This window comes from Periophthalmus magnuspinnatus, chromosome 1 (assembly GCF_009829125.3).
Source record: "Periophthalmus magnuspinnatus isolate fPerMag1 chromosome 1, fPerMag1.2.pri, whole genome shotgun sequence".
Classification (NCBI taxonomy): Eukaryota; Metazoa; Chordata; class Actinopteri; order Gobiiformes; family Gobiidae; genus Periophthalmus; species Periophthalmus magnuspinnatus.
Genome location: NC_047126.1, coordinates 530003 through 555111, shown reverse-complemented (window position 1 = coordinate 555111; position 25109 = coordinate 530003). Strand labels below are relative to the sequence as shown.

The following is a 25109-nucleotide window of genomic DNA, read 5'->3' as shown; positions in this document are numbered from 1 at the left end:
GATGCCCTTCCTCTTTGTGGCTTTTTCATATTTTCCTCAAACATTTTACAGGAAGTGAGTTTCATCTTTTTCCAGTCAGAGGAGCTCAGATTGTGTCAGATGCCCTCCCTGTGTGTCAGCTATGTATATGGGTGGGTCTACGTACAATACGGCATTGGCTTAATATTTTTTTCTTGGATTTGATGTGTTTTTGCCAAATTTGATAAACGTCTGACACAAGTGTCTGTTTCCTCACATCTCCTCTAACTCTACGGGGCATTAAAGAGGAGGTATTTACTCCTGTGGGGCATTAAAGAGGAGGTATTTACTCCTGTGGGGTATTAAAGAGGAGGTATTTACTCCTGTGGGGCATTAAAGAGGAGGTATTTACTCCTGTGGGGTATTAAAGAGGAGGTATTTACTCCTGTGGGGCATTAAAGAGGAGGTATTTACTCCTGTGGGGTATTAAAGAGGAGGTATTTACTTCTGTGGGGCATTAAAGAGGAGGTATTTACTTCTGTGGGGCATTAAAGAGGAGGTATTTACTTCTGTGGGGCATTAAAGAGGAGGTATTTACTTCTGTGGGGTATTAAAGAGGAGGTATTTACTTCTGTGGGGTATTAAAGAGGAGGTATTTACTCCTGTGGGGTATTAAAGAGGAGGTATTTACTTCTCTGGGGTATTAAAGAGGAGGTATTTACTTCTCTGGGGTATTAAAGAGGAGGTATTTACTTCTGTGGGGTATTAAAGAGGAGGTATTTACTCCTGTGGGGTATTAAAGAGGAGGTATTTACTCCTGTGGGGTATTAAAGAGGAGGTATGTACTTCTGTAACACAAAACATATTTATCTCCATGTTTCCTTTTTTTGGGGAAGACCCAGGACACGCTGGAGGGACTATGTCTCTCTGGCCTGGGAACGCCTTGGGGTCCCACCGGAGGAGCTGGAGGACGTGTCCGGGGTGAGGGAAGTCTGGGAGTCCCTGCTTAGACTGAGGCCCCCGCGACCCGGCCCCGGATAAGCGGAAGAAAATGGATGGATGGATGTTTCCTTTTATTGTTTTGAAAATGGTAAATTTGCCCCAAAGCTCTGAGTCTCTCCTCTCTTTGCTCTCTGTGCTAAGCCCCTCCCCCTTCAGAGCACAATCATCGCACTAATGAAACTCCTGCACATCACACCAGGTTTGTCGCGTCATAGTGCACAGTTTGTGTCATGTTTTTGTTTATTTATGGAGGATTGTGGGCGGAGCCTCGTACATGGGTGATGTAGGCGTGTGGGGGCGGAGCATCGTACAGACTCGTACTGCTGACTGTAAGGAGGATTTGAATAGGGCCCAGGAGAGATCTCTAGATGAGTCAGAGGTTAAACCTCTTACATGAGCTTTAGCTTCACACGTTTAAAAAAACACATCTGATGTAAAACAGTTTAATGACAAACACTTCACTGAACAAACTGCACATTTCCTCGTGTTTTATTATAAACTGTGACATTTTGATACAGAGCAGTGGGCGGGGACAGGGGGGAGGTGAAAACTGATTCTCTGAGCGCTCAGATCTGACCAAACCACACAAAACCAGGAGGTTTGGGGTTTTGAAACAGCACAGTTTGAAAAGAGCAGTGGGCTTTAAATCCTGGATTAGACCTGGTTTAGACCTGGTTTAGACCTGGTTTAGTCCTGGTTCAGGTCAGATCTGTGGAGAGGCGAGCCCACTCAAAGTTGGAGAAATACTTGAGAGACAAGTTTAATGCCAAACTGGGGAACATTCCAGTCAAAGTAATAAACTCTGTAGTTTCTAGTCGAGGGAGAACCTTCAAAAGTCCAGACCAAGTCCAGACCAAGTCCAGACCAAGTCCAGACCAAGTCCAGGTCTTTGGTCCAAACTTCAGGTTCCACATTAAAACTCCACAGACACATGTTTTTATAATAATAATATTCAGTCCTACTTCAGTCCCGTTTCATCCTGCGTCAGACACAGGATTTTCAAAATAAAAGCTCAGGTCGTGATGCAAAACCAGATTTAATCCCAAACCCGACGTTTATGGACGAGTTTGGAATTTCAAATTAAAAAAGTGAAAAAAAAAATTTAAAACAAAAGTTCATGTTAAAATAAAACATCTTTGGTTTGAGAGGTTCTAGTCCTGGTTTAGTCCTACTCTTGGTTCAGCCCTGCTTCAAACTTGGTCCAGACCCGGTTTAGTCCTGGTTTAGACCCAGTTCTGACCCGGTTCGTAGCAGGTCCCGTCTCTTCGGTCTGGACAGAGACACGAGAATCCACCGAGTTTGGGCAAACACAGATGAGAACAACCGCCGTTCTGCTCACAGTAATTATACACTGCAACAAAAAGACCTGGTTTAGACCTGGTTTAGTCCTGGTCTAGTCCTGGTTTAGACCTGGTTTAGTCCTGGTTTAGTTCTGGTTTAGACCTGGTTTAGTTCTGGTTTAGTCCTGGTTTAGACCTGGCCCAGTCCCGGTATAGTCACAGTCTAGTCCCAGTCTTGTTCCGGTCTTGTCCCGGTCCAGTCCCGGTCCAGTCCCGGTCCAGTCCCGGTCCAGTCCCGGTCCGGTCTCACCTCGGGGGCAGTAGTCTGTGGTGCTGATCCCGTAGACTCTGGACTTTCTCTGGGGACTGATGACCAGGGTCTCAGTTCGACTGAACCGGTCTAGACCCACCACAGCGTCTCTGTGAGAGACGGACACAAGGGGGCGTTAGCAGAGGGAGGAGCTTAAAGAGGGAGGAGCTTAAAGACACAGCTTGAGTCTCTATGGTTCTCATCTCTGTGGATCATTCTGGGTGTAGTGTTTAGGGTGTAGGGTTCAGGGTGTAGTGTTCAAGGTGTAGTGTTCGGGGTGTAGTGCTCGGGTGTAGTGTTGAGGGTGTAGTGTTGAGGGTGTAGTGTTGAGGGTGTAGTGTTCGGGGTGTAGTGTTCGGGGTGTAGTGTTCGGGGTGTAGTGTTTAGGGTGTAGTGTTCGGGGTGTAGTGTTTAGGGTGTAGTGTTTAGGGTGTAGTGCTCGGGGTGTAGTGTTTAGGGTGTAGTGTTTAGGGTGTAGTGCTCGGGTGTAGTGTTTAGGGTGTAGTGTTCGGGGTGTAGTGTTTAGGGTGTAGTGCTCGGGGTGTAGTGTTTAGGGTGTAGTGTTCAGGGTGTAGTGTTCAGGGTGTAGTGTTTAGGGTGTAGTGTTCAGGGTGTAGTGTTCAGGGTGTAGTGTTCAGGGTGTAGTGTTTAGTGTTCGGGGTGTAGTGTTCGGGGTGTAGTGTTCAGGGTGTAGTGTTCGGGGTGTAGTGTTCAGGGTGTAGTGTTCAGGGTGTAGTGTTCAGGGTGTAGTGTTTAGTGTTCGGGGTGTAGTGTTCGGGGTGTAGTGTTCAGGGTGTAGTGTTCGGGGTGTAGTGTTCGGGGTGTAGTGTTCGGGGTGTAGTGTTCGGGGTGTAGTGTTTGGGGTGTAGTGTTCGGGGTGTAGTGTTCGGGGTGTAGTGTTCAGGGTGTAGTGTTCAGGGTGTAGTGTTGAGGGTGTAGTGTTCAGGGTGTAGTGTTCGGGGTGTAGTGTTGAGGGTGTAGTGTTCAGGGTGTAGTGTTCAGGGTGTAGTGTTCAGGGTGTAGTGTTCAGGGTGTAGTGTGTATCGTACCTCCTCCAGTCGGTGTAGTACAGGCTCCTTCCCACCGACACCAGACCAAACGGATACTGGACATGGTCTGAGACGGTGCTCCTCTGTCTCAGGTGAGGGTCCATACACTCCACTCTACGGGTGCCTGACAGGGACAAACAGCTTCACCTCATGACATCATCAGGTGGACTCGTACTCCTCATGTAGTATATGAAGTATATCTGACCTGCGTCGGCCCAGCAGAGCAGCGTGCTCTGGGGGTCGTAGGTCAAGCCGTTGGGGAGACCCAGATCCTCCTGGACCAGAACGACCCGGTCCGACCCGTCCATGTTCGACATCTCGATCTTTGGACCGTCCCTGTTCCAGTCCGACCAGAAGATCCTCCTGGAACCAAACAAAACCGGGTCAAATCCTCCTGGAACCAAACAAAACCGGGTCAAATCCTCCTGGAACCAAACAAAACCGGGTCAAATCCTCCTGGAACCAAATAAAACCGGGTCAAATCCTCCTGGAACCAAACAAAACCGGGTCAAATCCTCCTGGAACCAAACAAAACCGGGTCAAATCCTCCTGGAACCAAACAAAACCGGGTCAAATCCTCCTGGAACCAAACAAAGACCAGGTCCTCTAGACCGGTTTAGATTCCAGTCTTACCCCGTAGACCGGTTACGATCCTGGTCTTACCCGTAGACCGGTTACGATCCTGGTCTTACCCGTAGACCGGTTACGATCCTGGTCTTACCCGTAGACCGGGTCTGTGACGATGGCGCGCGGGTTTTCCAGGTCTGTGTTGAACAGGACTCTGCGCTGGGACCCATCGAGTCTGGAGACCTCCACCAGGTCCAGACCTGAGTCGGTCCAAAACAGAAGCCGAGAGACCGGGTCCAAGGCCAGACCCTCAGGACTTTGGAGGTCTGAGGAGAGAGAGAGATATTAGAGCAAGACCAGAGACCGGACCAGAGACCGGACCAGAGACCAGAGACCAGAGACCGGACCAGAGACCGGACCAGAGACCGGACCAGAGACCGGACCAGAGACCGGACCAGAGACCAGAGACCAGAGACCAGAGACCAGACCAGAGACCAGACCAGAGACCAGAGACCAGATCTACACCAAATCTAAACCAGGACTTGTGTCTGGTTTTGATACTTCTGAGGGCCCTGGTCTGGACCTGGTGCAGACTCACCTGAGCTGACGAGGGTCCGGGGGCCTCGCTCTGTGTCCCTCAGTGACGCTCGGCCGATGCTGGGCCCCGAGATCTCGGTCCAATAAACAGAGTCCTCCACACAGTCATAGGCCACAGCAATGACCACCCGGTCCTGAAAGAGACCAAGACCTGGTTTAGACCTGGGTTAGTCCTGGTCTAGTCCTGGTTTAGTCCTGGTTCAGTCCTGCTTTAGTCCTGCTTTAGTCCTGGTTTAGTCCTGGTTTAGTCCTGCTTTAGTCCTGGTTTAGTCCTGGTCTAGTCCTGGTCTAGTCCTGGTTTAGTCCTGGTTTAGTCCTGGTCTAGTCCTGGTTTAGTCCTGGTCTAGTCCTGGTCTAGTCCTGGTCTAGTCCTGGTCTAGTCCTGCTTTAGTCCTGGTCTAGTCCTGGTCTAGTCCTGGTCTAGTCCTGGTCTAGTCCTGGTCTAGTTCTGGTTTAGTTCTGGTCTAGTCCTGGTCTAGTCCTGGTCTAGTCCTGGTCTAGTCCTGCTTTAGTCCTGGTCTAGTCCTGGTCTAGTCCTGGTTTAGTCCTGGTCTAGTCCTGGTCTAGTTCTGGTTTAGTTCTGGTCTAGTCCTGGTCTAGTCCTGGTCTAGTCCTGGTCTAGTCCTGCTTTAGTCCTGGTCTAGTCCTGGTCTAGTCCTGCTTTAGTCCTGGTCTAGTCCTGGTCTAGTCCTGGTTTAGTCCTGGTCTAGTCCTGGTCTAGTCCTGGTCTAGTCCTGGACTCACTGGCACATGCAGGAGTGGTCTGGTCTGGTCTGGTCCAGTTTGGCTCAGTGGGACTTGTTCGATGCGTCCGCTCTGAGCGAACAGCAGGAGGCGCCCTGGAGCCACGTGGCCCACACCTGGAGAGGGGGCGGGGCCAAAGGGGGGCGGAGTCACGGGGCCAACACCTGGAGAGGGGGCGGGGCCAAAGGGAGAAGGAGTCACAGGGCCCAGACCTGCAAAAAGAGACAGAGTCATGGCTCCAGTTCACTTTCTATTGAAAAACCATGTGCTCTCTGTGTCCCCTCTGTGTCCTCTCTGTGTCCCCTCTGTGTCCTCTCTGTGTCCCCTCTGTGTCCCCTCTGTGTCCCCTCTGTGTCTTCTCTGTGTCCCCTCTGTGTCCTCTCTGTGTCCCATCTGTGTCCCCTCTGTGTCCCCTCTGTGTCCTCTCTGTGTCCCCTCTGTGTCCCCTCTGTGTCCTCTCTGTGTCCCCTCTGTGTCCTCTCTAGTATTTGCAGTAGTATTTGCAGTAGTATTTGCAGTAGTACTTGCTCTATGACCGTGTACTCACAGTGGGGGGGGCTGTCGGTGCCGCTGACCCTTGACCCCTGCACCTCGGCGCCCTCTGTGTCCACACACCAGCACTGCTCCTCACTGCACTGCGTCGTCTCAAAGTGTCCCCCAGAGTCACAGCGAGGGACGAAGACCGAAGACCGAGGTCTAAACCAGGACCACAGTCCCCCCGAAGACCGAGACAAGGCCCGGGCCCGGTCCAACTCACAGAGAGACGGAGGACGCTCTGAGGACAGAGACAAGACTAGACCGGGACTAGACCAGGACTAGACTGGGACTAGATCAGGACTAGACCAGGACTAGACTGGGACTAGACCAGGACTCGACCAGGACTAGACCGGGACTAGACCAGGACTGAACCAGGACTGAACCAGGACTAGACTAGGTCCTGGTCCTGGTCCAGACCTGGTTTAGTCCTGGTCCAGACCTGGTTTAGTCCTGGTTTAGTCCTGGTCTAGTCCTGGTCTAGTCCTGGTCCAGACCTGGTTTCTGTCTCACTCACGTTGCTTTTCACATCTGAGTCCGTCTCCGGTGAAGCCGGGTTTACACTCACAGCGGTAGGAGCCCTGAGTGTTTGAACAGGACGCCTCATGGTGACAGGGCGCCCTCTCACACTCGTCTATGTCTGAAACAGGAACAAAACGTCACAGAAGTCAAAGCAGGAACAGAGCAGTGAAGGGGTCAGGGGTCAGGGGTCATCAGCAGGAGCTGGAGTTTCATCACCGTGACGACAAAACTCTGCTCTGATCTCTGAGAGACTAAACCAGGACTGAACCAGGACTGAACCAGGACTAAACCAGGACTGAACCAGGACTAAACTAGGACTAAACCAGGACTAAATCAGGACTAAACCAGGACTAAACCAGGACTAAACCAGGACTAAATCAGGACTAAACCAGGACTAAACCAGGACTAAACCAGGACTAAATCAGGACTAAACCAGGACTAAACCAGGACTAAACCAGGACTAAACTAGGACTAAATCAGGACTAAACCAGGACTAAACCAGGACTAAACTAGGACTAAATCAGGACTAAATCAGGACTAAATCAGGACTAAACCAGGACTGAACCAGGACTAAACTAGGACTAAACCAGGACTAAATCAGGACTAAACCAGGACTAAACCAGGACTAAACCAGGACTAAATCAGGACTAAACCAGGACTAAACCAGGACTAAACCAGGACTAAATCAGGACTAAACCAGGACTAAACCAGGACTAAACCAGGACTAAACTAGGACTAAATCAGGACTAAACCAGGACTAAACCAGGACTAAACTAGGACTAAATCAGGACTAAACCAGGACTGAACCAGGACTAAACCAGGACTGGGTCTTGTACCTGTGCACTGTCCCTCTGGACTGAGTCTGGACCCTGGGGGACACACACAGCGGTAGGAGCCCACAGTGTTTGAACAGAATGAGTTTGGACCACAGAGACCCGGGGACAGGCACTCGTCCACATCTGAGGACAAGAGACAGGGGAGGAGACGAAACATGTCGAGGTAAACAATGGTTAGATCATAAGTTTGATGAAATGAACGTAATGTGAAGCCAACTAGTACTGCAGTACTACAGACACAGTAGTACTAGTACTGCAGTACTACAGACACAGTAGTACTAGTACTGCAGTACTACAGACACAGTAGTACTAGTACTGCAGTACTACAGACACAGTAGTACTAGTACTGCAGTACTATAGTAGTAGTACCTTCACAGTGGTTCCCGTCTCCGCTGAAGCCTGAGGAGCAGACGCAGGTGAAGCTCTGACCCTCCAGGGGGCGACACACGGCGTTTATGTCACAGCCGTGTCCACCAGAGAAGCAGGGGTTTGACTCAGGGGCGGAGCCTGAGGGGGTGGAGCAATAAAAGGTCAACGGGGAGGTCATGACCAACAACGAAACGAACAACAAAAACAACGACCAGATTTACAAAATATATCAACAAAAATATTCACAAAGTATTTATCAAATACCCCACATTCCACATCCTCCTCCTCTTCTCCTCTCTCCTCCTCCCTCCTCCTCCTCCTCTCTCCTCCTCCTCTCTCCTCCTCCTCGCTCCTCTTTCCTCCTCTTTAATCTTCTCTCCTCCTCTCTCTCCTCCTCCCTTCTCCTCCTCCTCTCTCCTACTTCTCCTCCTGTTTCCTCCTCTCTCCTCCTCCTCCTCTTCTCTCCTCCTATTCCTCTCTCCTCCTCCATCTGTGTGAGGGTTAAAGGTCACCCACCAGTGACCTCCACCAGCATCTGTCCCACCGCATTTGTCCCACCGCGTTTGTCCCACCGCGTTTGTCCCTCCAGCGTTTGTCCCACCGCGTTTGTCCCACCGCGTTTGTCCCACAGCGTTTGTCCCACCGCGTTTGTCCCACAGCGTTTGTCCCACCGCGTTTGTCCCTCCAGCGTTTGTCCCACCAGCGTTTGTCCCACCGCATTTGTCCCACCAGCGTTTGTCCCACCGCATTTGTCCCACCGCGTTTGTCCCACCGCGTTTCCTTAAAGCTCTTCAGGCCTTCGTCGTGTCAAATGGTGAAAACGACGTGTAAATGTTTGAAATGAGCTCGGAGTAGAGCCGCTGCTCCTCCACATGGTGTGTTTTCAGGAGGAGGCCCTGGGGAAGACTCAGGACACGCTGGAGGGACATGTCTCTCTGCTGGGAACTCTTCAGGGTCCCACCGTAGAAGCTGGAGGAGGTGTGTGTGGAGAGGGACGTCTGGGCCGTCCTGCTGAAGCTGCTGCCTCGGCCCGACCCCGGACAGAAACGGGACGGATGGAAAATGAGCTAAATCTTTGAAAAAAATGAAAGAATAGTAAGGAAATCTCCCTCTTCTTCCTCCTCTCCCTCCCTCTCTCTCTTTAGTCTGGTGCCATCAGTGTCCTCCTCTCTCACCCTCTCCTGTTTCTGCTCCCCCCTCTCTCCTCTCTCCCCTCTCATCTTGCTCCTTCCTCCTCTCTGTCTCTCCACCTCTCCTCCTCTTTTCTCCTCCTCCTCCCCCTCTCTCTCTAAAGGTGTCTTCAGTGTCCAGCTGCTTCAGGGTCACGGGTCAGAGGTCAGAGTGTGACCTTTGTGCCTGAGTCCAGCTGCAGAAACATGGATCACGTTTCTGTTTCTGTTTCTCTCACGTTGTCCACATTCCTCGGGACAGGACCGACCTCAGTGAAGTCTCAGATTTGATGTGCTCGATGTTCAAGTCGCCTGAGGAGCCGTCGCTTCCACATCCTGTTTGAATCCACGAATCGGAAATGGACCAAAGAACATGACAAACCTCGTCCTGCCTGGGACGGTCCAACCACAGCGGCTCATTTGTGTCACGTGTCTCACATGCAGAAGACAGAGTGTCCGAGTGTGTCCAAGTGTCCCGGTTATGATCGGGATTTTTGAGTGTCCTGGTTTTGTGTGTGTCCATGTAAACACAGTATCTTGACTGTAGTATCCTGACTGTAGTATCCTGACTGTAGTATCTTGACTGTAGTATCCTGACTGTAGTATCTTGACTGTAGTATCCTGACTGTAGTATCTTGACTGTAGTATCTTGACTGTAGTATCTTGACTGTAGTATCCTGACTGTAGTATCCTGACTGTAGTATCTTGACTGTAGTATCTTGACTGTAGTATCTTGACTGTAGTATCCTGACTGTAGTATCCTGACTGTAGTATCCTGACTGTAGTATCCTGACTGTAGTATCTTGACTGTAGTATCCTGACTGTAGTATCCTGACTGTAGTATCTTGACTGTAGTATCCTGACTGTAGTATCCTGACTGTAGTATCTTGACTGTAGTATCCTGACTGTAGTATCTTGACTGTAGTATCTTGACTGTAGTATCCTGACTGTAGTATCCTGACTGTAGTATCCTGACTGTAGTATCCTGACTGTAGTATCCTGACTGTAGTATCTTGACTGTAGTATCCTGACTGTAGTATCCTGACTGTAGTATCCTGACTGTAGTATCTTGACTGTAGTATCCTGACTGTAGTATCCTGACTGTACTATCTTGACTGTAGTATCCTGACTGTAGTATCCTGACTGTAGTATCTTGACTGTAGTATCCTGACTGTAGTATCCTGACTGTAGTATCTTGACTGTAGTATCTTGACTGTAGTATCTTGACTGTAGTATCCTGACTGTAGTATCCTGACTGTAGTATCTTGACTGTAGTATCTTGACTGTAGTATCTTGACTGTAGTATCCTGACTGTAGTATCCTGACTGTAGTATCCTGACTGTAGTATCCTGACTGTAGTATCTTGACTGTAGTATCCTGACTGTAGTATCCTGACTGTAGTATCTTGACTGTAGTATCCTGACTGTAGTATCTTGACTGTAGTATCCTGACTGTAGTATCCTGACTGTAGTATCTTGACTGTAGTATCCTGACTGTAGTATCCTGACTGTAGTATCTTGACTGTAGTATCCTGACTGTAGTATCCTGACTGTAGTATCTTGACTGTAGTATCCTGACTGTAGTATCTTGACTGTAGTATCTTGACTGTAGTATCTTGACTGTAGTATCCTGACTGTAGTATCCTGACTGTAGTATCTTGACTGTAGTATCTTGACTGTAGTATCTTGACTGTAGTATCCTGACTGTAGTATCCTGACTGTAGTATCCTGACTGTAGTATCCTGACTGTAGTATCTTGACTGTAGTATCCTGACTGTAGTATCCTGACTGTAGTATCTTGACTGTAGTATCCTGACTGTAGTATCTTGACTGTAGTATCCTGACTGTAGTATCCTGACTGTAGTATCTTGACTGTAGTATCCTGACTGTAGTATCCTGACTGTAGTATCCTGACTGTAGTATCTTGACTGTAGTATCCTGACTGTAGTATTCTGACTGTAGTATTCTGACTGTAGTATGACTGTAGTATATTGACTCACTGTGCACGGGGCCAATCCGGTTGCTCATGGCATAACGGATCAGGCTGTTGTCCTGGTCGTACATGACAAAGATCTGGTCCACGGTGAGCTGCTGGATGTCGGGTCGGGTCCCTGGTCCGGTCCCTGGTCCGGTCCCTGGTCCGGTCCCCGGTCCGGTCCCCGGTCTGGTCCCCGGCGCGTGGACACAGCTCTGGTAGGTGATGGTCTGTCTCCACTGGTAGCTCACGTTCTGGACTTCACCGGACGGGGCGACCACAGAATACTCTCTGTTTGAGGAGGACGTGATCACTGAGAAAAAAGAGAGGTCATTTTTATCCAGTTTCACTTTCACTTTGTAAAAAGCACAGCCCCCTCTCTGTCCCCTCTGTCCCCTCTCTGTCCCCTCTCTGTCCTCTCTCTGTCCCTGTGTCAGACTCATTCTGGTCTTAAATGTTCGTATTAACCCTCTACATGATCCTGGGGTTTTTATTTCACTATTGTGTCTGTAAATCAAGATCTGAACATTAATAACAGACACATCAGGTCCTTCTGTCCCCAATGTCGCTCCTGTTAGCGTTAGCAACAGCCTCGCTCCTGATTGGCTCTTTGGTTGCTATGATACTCGTGGGCGGAGCTGGGCTCCAGATTGGCCGTTGTAACAGACGTCACCTGAGTCTCACTCCACTTTACACAGTCTGTATGCAGTACTCACAATGGTACTAGTACTACTCACTGTTGTCGTAGTAGTGGTAGTACTGCAGTAGTACTCACAGTTGTCGTAGTAGTGGTAGTAGTAGTACTGCAGTAGTACTCACAGTTGTCGTAGTAGTGGTAGTACTAGTACTGCAGTAGTACTCACAGTTGTCGTAGTAGTGGTAGTAGTAGTACTGCAGTAGTACTCACAGTTGTCGTAGTAGTGGTACACTTCGCTGTAGGGGCTCACTTGCACTGTCGCCCCCAGAGGCACAGGGGGCAGTGCTCCTTCCAGCTCGGTGTGGACCTGCAGGTGCTCGTGTTCGTCGATGCCTCTGAACTCCTGCTGAACCGTGAGGCGCTCACCTGTGGAGAAGAGCACCTGGGCACGCCTCGAGAACACGCCCCCTGCAGACAGAGACGAGCACAACTCATCACCTCCATTTGGTGAAAGTCACAGTCTGGAACCAAAACTAGAGAAATAAAATAAATAAAATATGACTTTTCTTCTTCTGGACATGTTTTGAACTTTGAGCAGATCCTCTTCTGAAAACGTTTTTAATCTAATCACTTTCACACTGTCGGCCTTAGTCTCGGGTCTCACCCATGATGCTGAAGCCGTTGCGATGTCCCGGCTGCTCCAGAGCAAACGCCCATCCGATGACTCCGCCCACAGATGACAGCGGCAGGAGGGCGGGGCCGAGGGGCGGGGTCACAGAGCTTATGGCCACATATGCTCTGCCGTCATTGGTCACCACGTACGAGTGAAGGTCCTTCTGAGAAAACTCCACTGGAACAGGAGAGGAACCAAGGAACACACGCCCAGACACCTGCCCACTCATCCTCTGAGGCTTACCTGAGACACAGACCGGGTTTAGACCGGGTATAGACCAGGTTTAGACCAGGTTTAGACCAGGTTTAGACCGGGTTTAGACCAGGTTTAGACCAGGTTTAGACCGGGTTTACACCGGGTTTACACCGGGTTTACAACAGGTTTAGACCGGGTTTACACCGGGTTTAGACCGGGTCTAGACCAGGTCTAGACCGGGTTTAGACCGGGTTTAGACCAGCTCTAGACCGGGTTTAGATCAGGTTTAGACCAGGTTTCATACCATGATAGTTTTGGCTGCGCTCCTTCCACAGAAATGTCCCGTGATGTTGCTGTGATGTATTTATCTGTTTACATCAACTGAGCGACGTCACAGCAACATCACAGAGAAGAGGAAAGAGAAACTGAAACTGTCAAACTGAAACAGAGACTACAGTGGAATCAGCACAGACTTAGGTTTAGACCTAAACCAGGACTAGCAGAAACAGCAGGTGGCGCTATGTTACCCTCTGCGACGCAGTCCTTCCCGTTGCCATAGTAACCGTGACGGCAGTAGCAGCAGGAGCCGGAGGCGTGGTCTCTGCACTCGGCGAACGGTGAGCAGCCGCCACGTTTCTGAGCACACGTGTCCAGATTGTACGAGAAAACTGCAAGAAAGAGAGTTTAACAACACAGGAAGGGCATCTGACACACGGGGAGGGCATCTGACACACGGGGAGGGCATCTGACACACAGGGAGGGCATCTGACACACAGGGAGGGCATCTGACACACAGGGAGGGCATCTGACGCACGAGTCTGGGTCTGCACTTTGGCAGGTTTATAGTGTGTGTGAGTGTGTGTCTCTGGTCCTGGGGGACTCCGCCTTTGTCCCTCCGTCCCTCAGTCTCTCCGTCCCTTTGTCCCTCTGTCCCTTTGTCACGCCGTCCCTCTGTCCCTCTGTCCCTCTGTCCCTCAGTCTCTCTGTCCCTCTGTCCCTCTGTCCCTGTTCAGTGTGGAGTCCCTCAGGGTTCTGTCCTTGGACTTGTTCTTTTTTATGCTGCACAGTTTTAAGATTTTTGACTGTGGGGAGAATCGTAAAAGTCAAATCTGTCACTGGATAAAAAGTTATAGGAGAGAAGACGTTTGGCTGCTCGTCCACGTCTTCAGTTCTGGTCAGATTATGCTGGACACTGCTGGACACTGCTGGACACTCCTTTCACATTTTGCTCTGTTGGATCTGGAGAAGGTTCTAAATCGTGCTTCAAAATGCAAAAAGAAGAAATGGGAGTGAGACAAAAAAGAGTGTTGTTCATCAGCTGATCAAAAGTTTAAGACTCAGACTTTAAAAGCACAAATCTTCTCAAAAATGTGGTTCAGTGTCATTTTCAGGTCTCCACTCTGTCTCCACCTCCTGATGGAGAAGCTTTCTCTGTTTGAATGTGGTCGGATCGTTGAGCTGCATCGGCCTCTCCTGACGTCGCTGCTGAGGCTGGACGCAGTAACACGACATTTTAAACTTCTTAAACGATTCTGACGGTTATGGGGAAAAAAAGGCAAAAGAGGCAGAGCCAAAAAAACATCACCATTCCTGAGCCGGAGGATCTGATTAAGAACAAAACACGTCTTCAAAGACCTCGAGTCCTTCAACGGCACAAAAGTGTCCGTTTGGAGTTTGCACGAGACGACGAAACATGGGACATTCTCTGATGAGAAAAAAAATAACCTTGATGGTCCTGATGTGTCCATGTGTCCACTGACACGACAAGGAGATCCCACCTGAGATGTTTTCTACACAGCACATAGGGGGCGCCATTATGGCACAATGGAGCTTCAGGTTGTGCTTCAGGTCAAAGGGCAGCTGTGCGGATGTTTCAGGGGCGTCCCTCACGACTGAAAACCTCGTCCGTGAGGTAATGACTGCGTTTTTCAACAGGACACAACGTCTCCTGAGAAAGGACTTCATCCAGAGAAATAACGTCACACTTTTGAACCATCCTGCGTGTTCCCATGATCTAAATCCAACTGAGATTGACATTCAGGGTTGGATGGCAAAGGAAGTTTACAAAAATGGACACCAGAGACAGTGGATGCCTCCTGGAAACACTCGCACCAAGCATGTCCTAACAACGAGAATCGAGCAGCTACTCATCACTGAGTCCTTTGAACATTTTATACTTAGCCAACTCAGAACCTTCTTACAACAGAGCAAAATGTGAATTTTTCAACTGGTCTTAAAATCAGGAGCGTCTGAAGGAGGAGCTACACTGACACAGCTTTTGTTTACAGTTTCTATAAGTAGGTTAGGTCCATAGAGCTTCAGTAAGTGTGCACTGTGCCTGAGACATACTGATTATCTTCACTCTTAATGGGTCTACTGTTTCGCTCTGCTGTTCTCTTTGTTTCTTTTGTTTCCTTTGGGTCTGAGGATGGAGTTATAGATGGAGACAGGTGATGGCTCAGGCCTCATTTCTGTTTAAAGAAGGATTGTCTTTCCTCACAAAAATATCTTCTTTATTTCTCCTCTCAAACCATTTCTTTTCTCAGATCTGACCCTCACTCGGTTCAAAGGAGGTCAGTGTGTTTGAGATGGAGATGAACAGCAGACTGTGTCCTGAGCTGCTCTCTCTGTTTATTCTCTCTGTTTATTCTCTCTGTTTATTCTCTCTGTTTATTCTCTTATGTAGATGAACAGACTGTGTCCTGCTCTCTCTCTCTCTCTCTCTCTCTCTCTCTCTCTCTCTCATGTTGGTTCTTTCTCTTGTGGAGTTTCGTTTCTCCAGACGTTCACTCTTCACTGAGGGGAGGAGACACGTGACTTTGTGGTTTTAAATCGTGGGTTGAGACGATTAAAGACGAGGTCACTGACGTCAAACCTGTCTGATATTTTGGAGTCTTGGTGCAGAGCTCAGGCACAGTCTGACACACAGGGAGGGCATCTGACACAATCTGACACACAGGGAGGGCATCTGACACAGTCTGACACACAGGGAGGGCATCTGACACAGTCTGACACACAGGGAGGGCATCTGACACAGTCTGACACACAGGGAGGGCATCTGACACAATCTGACACAGGGAGGGCATCTGACTTTTACCTACCATTGATGTTCAAATCCTCGTCTTCATCGACCACCACAATGTGAGGATGATCTGGAGCTGAGTACCGTGGATCTGGTCCGGTCCCCGGTCCGGTCCCCGGTCCGGTCCCCGGTCCGGTCCCCGGTCCGGTCCCCGGTCCGGTCCCCGGTCCGGTCCCCGGTCCGGTCCCCGGTCCGGTCCCCGGTCCGGTCCCCGGTCCGGTCCCCGGTCTTTCCGTGGAGTAGTTCAGTCCATGTTTTCCTGTAGACCTCCTCTGTCCCTCCGTGATGCTGGTACTACCTCCTCCTGTTGTTGTCTGGTACTTCGTTGTATTAGTTGCAGTATAATCTGCAGTAGTAGTAGGAGTAATAGTAGTACTTGTTGTAGTACTTGTTGTAGTACTTGTAGTATTCATGGTATTGCTGTACTCATCCTCGTAGATATTCTCTGGCTCCTCCTTTTCCGGGGTCATTGGCTCATCTGTTGCCGTGGAGACGCGGGGGTCCGGTCTCCGTGGTAACATGGTGACGGGGGGCGGGCTTGTGGTGATGTCTTCGGGAAACGTGGTGATGGTCCCGGGTTCAATTTGGGAAAACTTCACGGCTCCGACCTCAAAGACCCAGACTCCGCCCACTCCGCAATTTGAGCCACTGTGGACGAGAAGGGGTTAAACCACAGAACATGTGTGTAAATGAACGTAGCTAACATGCTAGCCGCTACGCTCCAAACAGGAAGTGAGCATGACCACGCTGCCCGCGCCGTCGACATTTAAATCTGCCTTTTGTACTTGAAACAGCCGCTTGGTGGAAATTTGTTAGCACGTTAGCATGTTAGTAATGATAATAGTTAGCACGTTAGCACGTTAGTAATGGATATTTGTTAGCACGTTAGCATATATTGATAAATTGCTACAAAACAGAGCTTTACCGTGTGAGCCTCCGCACAGACTCCTCCCCCTCTGAGCTGAGCCACTCCTGCTTCCCCTGAGTTTTTCCCCACCACCAATTATAGACCAGGCCCTCGCTAAACCCCGCCTCCAGGGCCCGAGGGGCCCCCCCCGCAGGAGAGGACAGGAACTGCAGCCCAGAGCGAGGATAAAGCAGCACCGCAACAGACGAGGACCTCAGGAGGACGAGGACCAACTGGAACGAGTTCCTCTGAGGAGAGAGCAATCAGAGACAAGGAGCCAATCAGACACAACCAATCAGAGACAAAGAGCCAATCAGACACAACCAATCAGAGACAAGGAGCCAATCAGACACAACCAATCAGAGACAAGGAGCCAATCAGACACAACCAATCAGAGACAAGGAGCCAATCAGACACAACCAATCAGAGGAGAAGAGACCTCAGAAGGACTAGGACCAACCAGGACCCTTCCTCCAAGGTGTAAAAGACAGACCAATCAGAGGGAAGGAGAGAGAGACCAATCAGAGAGAAGGAGAAAGAGCCTGACCAATCAGAGAGAAGGAGAGAGAGAGACCAATCAGAGAGCGAGACACAGGAGCAGTTATTTCTGAATTAGAATCCAAATTTTGGTAATTTATTAAGTTTTTGAAATAAGTTTCCTCGTTAAATAAATGACCCATCCCACCTCTGCGCCGTCGCTCCCCGCGGCCGCCATCTTGTCCCAGGTGACCACCACAGCGCCCTCTGGTGTCTGGGCCGGTCTCTGTGGGAAGGCCTTTTGGACCAGATCTTTGCACCGGTCCAGGACCTCGGGAGTCCTGTCCAATCTGAAGTGGACGAGGCCTCGGTCCAGATCCCCCATGAGCGCCGCCATCAGGCCAAAAGGGGGCGGAGTCTGACCCAGATACTCCGCCTGAGGAGGGGGCTGCTGCACCGCCACCAGCCCATTGGACGAGATCTGACAAAAACAAACAAATGGTTAGTGCAGGTACTCGGGTTCACGGGGCGTGACCCTGTGACCTTCTAACCCTCTGACCCTGTGACCCTCTGACCCTGTGGTGACCCTGTGACCCTTTGACCATGTGCCCCTGTGACCTTCTAACCCCGTGACCCCGTGACCCCTGTGACCCTGTGCCCTAAAATGACATGTTTGACAGTTTTAGGTTTAATGTGATGTCACATGTGCTGAGACAGAGACGTGTGTGAAACAAACACAAAACTGACCCTAAACTAAACAAACACAAAACTGACCCTAAACTAAACAAACACAAAACTGACCCTAAACTAAACAAACACAAAACTGACCCTAAACTAAACAAACACAAAACTGACCCTAAACTAAACAAACACAAAACTGACCCTAAACTAAACAAACACAAAACTCAAACCTTAAATCATCCTATTGTGCTTGAGTCTCTATGGTTCTCATCTCTGTGGATCATTCTGTTTAATTTAAACATTAAAATCACAAGATTCACCTAAAAACACTTCATAAAACAAATACAACCTCCTCTTTAATACCCCACAGGGGTAAATACCTCCTCTTTAATACCCCACAGGGGTAAATACCTCCTCTTTAATACCCCACAGGGGTAAATACCTCCTCTTTAATACCCCACAGGGGTAAATACCTCCTCTTTAATGCCCCACAGGGGTAAATACCTCCTCTTTAATACCCCACAGGGGTAAATACCTCCTCTTTAATGCCCCACAGGGGTAAATACCTCCTCTTTAATACCCCACAGGGGTAAATACCTCCTCTTTAATACCCCACAGGGGTAAATACCTCCTCTTTAATACCCCACAGGGGTAAATACCTCCTCTTTAATACCCCACAGGGGTAAATACCTCCTCTTTAATACCCCACAGGGGTAAATACCTCCTCTTTAATACCCCACAGGGGTAAATACCTCCTCTTTAATACCCCACAGGGGTAAATACCTCCTCTTTAATACCCCACAGGGGTAAATACCTCCTCTTTAATACTCTTTAGATGTTTCTGGACGTGTCTGAGTTTGACCTTTGACTGAATCTGGACTTTACATAAATAACTGAAATATTTTGTGTTTTCTGAGATAAACAGCAGAGAAATGTCACTGTGACACAACAGGGACGACCTTGAACACACACACATACACACACATATATACACACATATACACACACATATACACACACACACCCCAACACACACACATATACACACACACATATACACACACACATATACACACACACATATACACACACATATACACACACACACCCCAACACACACACATACACACACACATATACACACACACATATACACACACACATATACACACACACATATACACACACACACCCCAACACACACACATACACACACACATATACACACACACATATACACACACACATATACACACACACATATACACACACACACCCCAACACACACACACAAACACCCCCCCACACACACACTAACACACACACACTCTGTGTCTGTGTGGAGTTTGTGTGTTCTCTCTGTGTCTGTGTGGAGTTTGCGTGTTCTCCCTGTGTCTGTGGAGTTTGTGTGTTCTCTCTGTGTCTGTGGAGTTTGCGTGTTCTCTCTGTGTCTGTGGAGTTTGTGTGTTCTCGCTGTGTCTGTGTGGAGTTTGCGTGTTCTCTCTGTGTCTGTGGAGTTTGCGTGTTCTCTCTGTGTCTGTGTGGAGTTTGTGTGTTCTCTCTGTGTCTGTGTGGAGTTTGTGTGTTCTCTCTGTGTCTGTGGAGTTTGTGTGTTCTCCCTGTGTCTGTGGAGTTTGCGTGTTCTCTCTATGTCTGTGGAGTTTGTGTGTTCTCTCTGTGTCTGTGGAGTTTGCGTGTTCTCTCTGTGTCTTTGTACAAAAAGCTCCTGAGGTTTGATTCAGAGACACTGAATCACGTCAAAATCCGGTTTAAGGACTGAACCAGGACTCGAGGTCTGAGCGACAGAAGCTGGAGTTTGTTTTTTGTTCTGGTTCATTTTTGTTTCACGCAACAAAAATATAAAAGTTTAAATTATGATTTTCTGTAAAAACATTGAGGAACTTTTCAGTTTGTTTAATGTGAAACTCTGGAAAAGAAGAAAACAACACAAGAAAGTACACAGGACGGGAGGGCATCTGACACAATCTGACACACAGGGAGGGCATCTGACACAATCTGACACACAGGGAGGGCATCTGACACAGTCTGACACACAGGGAGGGCATCTGACACAATCTGACACACAGGGAGGGCATCTGACACAGTCTGACACACAGGGAGGGCATCTGACACAGTCTGACACACAGGGACTAAAAGCCTCTTGTTCCGTTTGTTGTTGAATCTCAGTTCCTCACAGATGTTTCTCCAGCTGAGACTCCACAGGGTCCGGCCCCAGGACCAGGACTAGGACTAGACCAGGACTAGACCGGGACTAGACCGGGACTGGACCGGGACTGGACCGGGACTGGACCGGGACTGGACCGGGACTGGACCGGGACTAGACCGGGACTGGACCGGGACTAGACCGGGACTGGACCGGGACTAGACCGGGACTAGACCGGGACTGGACCGGGACTAGACCGGGACTAGACCGGGACTAGACCGGTTTGTCTCCTCTCAGGACGACTCCTGTCTCTGAGTTGTGCTTGTCGTCCCTGTTACAAGGAGGTTGTGGGTGAGACCCCCCACAGAGGCCCCGGGGCCCTCGCTCAAACACTCCCTGTTTACTCTGATTATTCTGCTCCAAGACCGGAAACAAGTCCAGAGCCCGGACCCGGACCAGGTTTAGACCTGATTTAGACCTGGTTTAGACCTGGACTACAAATCCACATGTACCTGCAATGAGCAATAAAATAAACCACATCTGATTCAGTCCTGGTTTGGTCCTGGTTTGGTCCTGGTTTGGTCCTGGTTTGGTCCTGGTTTGGTCCTGGTTTGGTCCTGGTTTGGTCCTGGTTTGGTCCTGGTTTAGTCCTGGTTTAGTCCTGGTTTGGTCCTGGTTTGGTCCTGGTTTAGTCCTGGTTTAGTCCTGGTTTAGTCCTGGTTTAGTCCTGGTTTAGTCCTGGTTTATAAAGTGTTGGATTTGATCTTATGACCCACATTCTTCAGAGACTTAGTTCAATGCAGTTTAATGAGATCAGGACTCAGAGCTATAGACGACATAAAGAACTGAACCAGGACTAAACCAGGACTGAACCAGGACTAAACCAGGACTGAACCAGGACTAAACCAGGACTAAACCAGGACCAAACCGTGACCAAACCAGGACTGAACCAGGACTAGTGACTTTTATTTAATGTTTTAAAATGTTAAATTCTGTAAAGTCTCAGTTTGTCTCTGTTTTTGTTTTCTAAATGATTATTTCTTGTAATAATCTGGACTCACGTGGATTTTGTCGAAAGCTTCACTGAAGAATCGAAGCTCCGGCTCCAGACCGAGCTCTGCGCTGGAGTCGGACCCTGGGGTCAGAGTCGCGTCTCCGGCTTCTTCTCCGAACGGGAACAGGTCCCGGAGCTCCAGGCCCCGGGCCCCGGACACCACCGCCCCAAAGAGGAGCACCAGGGTCAGCTCCATGACAGGACGTCCCACAGACGAGCAGAGAGGAGTGAGAGGAGAAGAGAGAGGGACAGCAGACTGAAAGAGAGGAGGAGGAGAGGAGGAGGGGCCCAGGGAGGAGGAGAGGAGAACAGAGAGGGACAGCAGACTGAAAGAGAGGAGGAGGAGAGGAGGAGGGGCCCGGGGAGGAGGAGGGGCCGGGGAGGAGAGGAGGAGGAGAGGAGGAGGGGCCTGGGGAGGAGGAGAGGAGGAGGGGCCTGGGGAGGAGGAGAGGAGGAGGGGCCTGGGGGGGAGAGGAGGAGGAGGGGAGGAGGAGAGGAGGAGGGGCCCGGGGGGGGGAGGAGAGGAGAGGAGAGGAGGGGCCCGGGGGGGGAGGAGGGGCCCGGGGTGGAGAGCAGGAGGAGAGGAGGGGCCTGGGGAGGAGGAGAAGAGGAGGGGCCCGGGGGGGGGGGGGGAGGAGGTTGAGAGGAGGGGCCCGGGGGAGAGGAGGGAGGGTCAGGGGGAGACACTGGGAGGGGAGTGTTCTGTTTTGGATCAGGGCGTCTGTTACGTCTCCTGCATTTGACCCGTCCTCCTCCATCTCTGGGTTAAACCTGAATCTGAGTCGTGTTTTGTTTCGTTCTCCTTTGGTGTTTTCAGGTTTTAGACCCACAGACTGAGACTCTGATCAATGAGACACGACGTCCGTCTGATCAAAGTCTCAGTGTTGATCCTGTTTGATCTGAGTGTTTGACTCTGTGGATCATGGGATCCTCTTACACTAGAGGACTGGGAGGGCATCTGTGGTACTGCACTAAACTGGTTCAAGTCTTATCTAGAAAACAGGGAGAACTTTGATGAAATTGTAAAATGTGTCTCAGATAAAATGTCCCTGACCTGTGGGGTGCCCCAGGGGTCAGTCCTGGGGCCCCTGTTGTTCAGTCTCTACATGCTGCTGTTAGGACAGTTAATACACAACAATAATGTGTCACACACAACTCTGCAGACGAGTCAGATCTATGTCTCACTGCAGCAGGTGAATATGGACCAGTGGATTCAACAGATCAGTGTGTGGAGGAAAAACAACTTTGTCCAGATAAAAGACAAGACTCAAGAGAAACACAGAGAAAGTGTCAGTGTCACCTCCAGTCTCTCTCTCTAAAACCTTCAACTCAGGACAGAAATCTAGAGGTAAAAATGGACTCAGACTTGAACTTTAACAGACACAACAAATCAGTAACATCTGCAGCTTTTTACATCTAAAAACATCAAAAATCAAAGGTAAACTGTCAAAACCAGACTCAGACTTATCCTGCATTTGTGTCCAGTAGATTAGACGACTGTAACGTCCTGATCACTGGACTCTCCAAACGAGCCACAGAACAGAACATCCAGAACATCCAGAACATCCAGAACATCCAGAACACTGCTGCTCGGATCAGGACTAGAACCAGGAAGTACGAGCACATAAGTCCTGTGGCTCAGGTCTGTGGCTCCTGTGGCTCAGAGACTTTAAAGCAGCTCAGTGTGAACAAGTCTCTCCATGGACCAGCACCAAAGAACATCTCCCACATGAGCCACATGAACCATCTCACATGAGGAGGACTTCAGGGACCGGCCTCCTGGTCCAGAGTCAGGACTAAACCTGGAGAATCTACGAGATTCTGTACAGGATTTATCACTTATTAAACCCAAATTTAAGACCAGACCTTTTTCAGACATAAAACATTCACTAGAACAGACTGAGCTCATCCTTCACCTTTATGAAAATACAGATGGTTCAAAATGATTCCCATTTGTGATTCAACGGTTATTGATAAGTTATGGCTCCACAACAGAACAATAAGAGCCACTAGAGGGCGTCTTAACACCACTTTACCTAAATACTTAGATTATTGTGATTGTAAATCAAACAAAACTATTTTTTATTCTGCTCCTGAAGTTGACCCACGGACATTATGTTATGGTTTTTATGTTATAAGTTATGATGTAATGGTATGTTATGATGTTATAGCATCGTATGTTATGTTATTGGCTGTCATGGAATGTTATGTATGTTATGGTATGTACATTAAGTTATATGTTATGTTATAATGTGTTATATGTTATGATATGTTATAGTATGTTATGTTATAATATGTTATGATAATATGTTATCGTTGATGTTGATCGCGTGTGGTCAAACCTTTTTTTTTTGCTAAAACAGAACTTAATCCATCCAATAATTTTCAGTCCATCACATCTCTCTATAATGTGATATTTTATTATATATCGACAAAGCATCAACATCCGTCCCTCAAACGAGAAACATTTAGAGTTTGGTTCATTCTCTGGATATAAAATCACGTTGACTCTGTTAAATCCTGCGCCTCTTACATCACCTCTGTCCATAATTCCTTGAGTGGAATGTTTTAAATATTTGGGAACTACAAACTATACACACGTTTACATTTTTACTGTGCAGTGCTTCCTCTCTCCTCCGCCCAAATATTTAGAAAAGCTTCACCCTCTGGTTTCAAAATATTTATAGAAAGGAAACCACGTGTCTCTGTCGCTGCTTTTACGACGCCATAAATGTTCAGGTGGAGTTTCAGCGTCTAATGGGGGAGAGAGAGAAAGAGAGAGAAAGAGAGAGAGAAAGAAAGAGAAAGAGAGAAAGGGTGGGCGGAGGGGGAATCTTGATCACAAAAAGAACTGTACATGTGATTAAGTTTGTAAACATGTAATCACTGAGGAACGAGACAAAAACAAGCTCAAAAAATCAGTTTATCATTTTTTTAATTATCTTTTACATTTTTTCAGATTCAGCAAAAAACAGAAATAAATACTCAAATTAAAACAAGGCTGAAAACAAAAACAGTTAAAACATTTCACACCAGAAGTTTTTGCGTTTAGTTTTAACAAATCCATTTTATTGGAAAAAGTCCCACGTTTCAAATGGACTTTGGGTCTTTTCAAATTTATCTCCAGATTTCACAATAAAAGCCCAAAAAAAAAAAAAAACAACAAACAGTTTTGACCCAAAGCAGATTTTCTTATGTCATTTTACCCAGAAAATAAAGAGATTTTTCACAGAATGAGACAAAAAAACAACACACTGAACACAAATAAGGCAGATGTTTTTAAATCTTTGGTCCGTTTTCTCGCGACGACAAAGTAACACGTGATATTTAAAGACGAGGTTTTACACTTTCTGAAAATGTTATATTCAACCAAAACAATGTAGTAACCTTTGTAGTAACCCTTTGCTCTCTGTGCTAAGTCACTCCCCCTCCAGAGCACCATCACCACACAACCAGCTGCATCACTAATGAGGTTTGTATCATGCTTTCCTATATTTATGGAGGATTGTCGATGTAGGCTTGTGGGCGGAGCCTCGTACAGCCTTGCACTGCTAACCGTAAGGAGGGTTTGAATAGAGCCCAGGACAGATCACTAGATTACTCAAACATGCAGGGATGACGCCTAAAACCTTCAGACGTGTTTTTGATGAGGGAACAATGTTAAAACACGGCGGAAAGATAAAAAAAACAAACAAAAGAAAGTTTCTGTATAAAACCCCGTCTTTAAGTTTGGACGCTTGTTGATGGATGTAACGTTTGTCACTGTTTCATTCGAGAGGATAAAGTCGGGCTGAACTCAGGAGAACCACAAAAAGGGCAAACGTGCGTCAGAGATTTTTGATAGTTGCCTTTATTCTTTCTCTGTCAAATGTAAAATAAAACTCAAACGGCGCGGTCCACATGCGACTTGATATTTACAGTGTCATAAATGTTCACTCTGCAGGGGGCGCTGGAGAGACATTTTGAAAGACAGAATTTTAATCCACACATCATTTTGTCCAGCTCGTCAAAACACACAGACGCTACACTGGGTTTGAATCTGACCATGTTTTTCAAAATGGCCGCTTCGTTTTGGGCGCTCGTCATGTCCAGACACCGACTTAAAAACCCAAGGACAAGTTTGTTGAAAAAAACTCAAAATGGCCGCTGTGTTTGGGTGTGTATCCTTTTATCGCACATGGGTTTGTGTTTTGGCCAAGTGTGAAGTGTTTTTGGTGAAAACTGTTGGAGATGTCAAAAGATTATGACGAGTGATTTTGACTTCCTGTGGGGTTTAGGGCGGGGCCTGTGGGGTTTAGGGCGGGGCCATAATGCCATTTTTTACATGT

The 25109-nt window shown here is 48.4% G+C and overlaps 2 protein-coding genes across 2 annotated transcripts in view; one reads left to right on the top strand and one right to left on the bottom strand.

The window, feature by feature from the left end:
- Positions 1 to 25109, top strand: part of LOC129456303 (zinc finger protein 271-like) — a 102664-nt gene that overhangs the window by 5018 nt on the left and 72537 nt on the right. The window lies entirely within an intron of this gene.
- Positions 1983 to 20977, bottom strand: LOC117378618 (nidogen-1-like). The gene is made up of 20 exons (XM_055225716.1): positions 20789 to 20977; positions 17091 to 17363; positions 16424 to 16653; positions 15899 to 16146; positions 15518 to 15802; positions 12944 to 13084; positions 12213 to 12464; positions 11819 to 12016; positions 10937 to 11224; positions 7769 to 7906; positions 7400 to 7522; positions 6559 to 6681; positions 6055 to 6282; positions 5508 to 5719; positions 4765 to 4897; positions 4321 to 4492; positions 3805 to 3962; positions 3600 to 3723; positions 2551 to 2660; positions 1983 to 2311 (listed from the first exon to the last, which is right to left on the bottom strand). The coding sequence occupies exons 1-20, from the start codon at positions 20975 to 20977 to the stop codon at positions 2184 to 2186; spliced, it is 3753 nt and encodes a 1250-aa protein (XP_055081691.1). The 3' UTR covers positions 1983 to 2183.

Bases quoted from the DNA above. Each gene is read 5' to 3' on its own strand.
- LOC117378618 (XM_055225716.1), bottom strand. From the start codon at position 20,977: ATGGAGCTGACCCTGGTGCTCCTCTTTGGGGCGGTGGTGTCCGGGGCC. The intron at 17,364-20,788 runs GTGAGTCCAGAT...TGTTTTTGTCAG, and splicing joins AAGCTTTCGACAAAATCCAC to ATCTCGTCCAATGGGCTGGT. The intron at 13,085-15,517 runs GTAGGTAAAAGT...TCTTTCTTGCAG, and splicing joins CGAGGATTTGAACATCAATG to TTTTCTCGTACAATCTGGAC.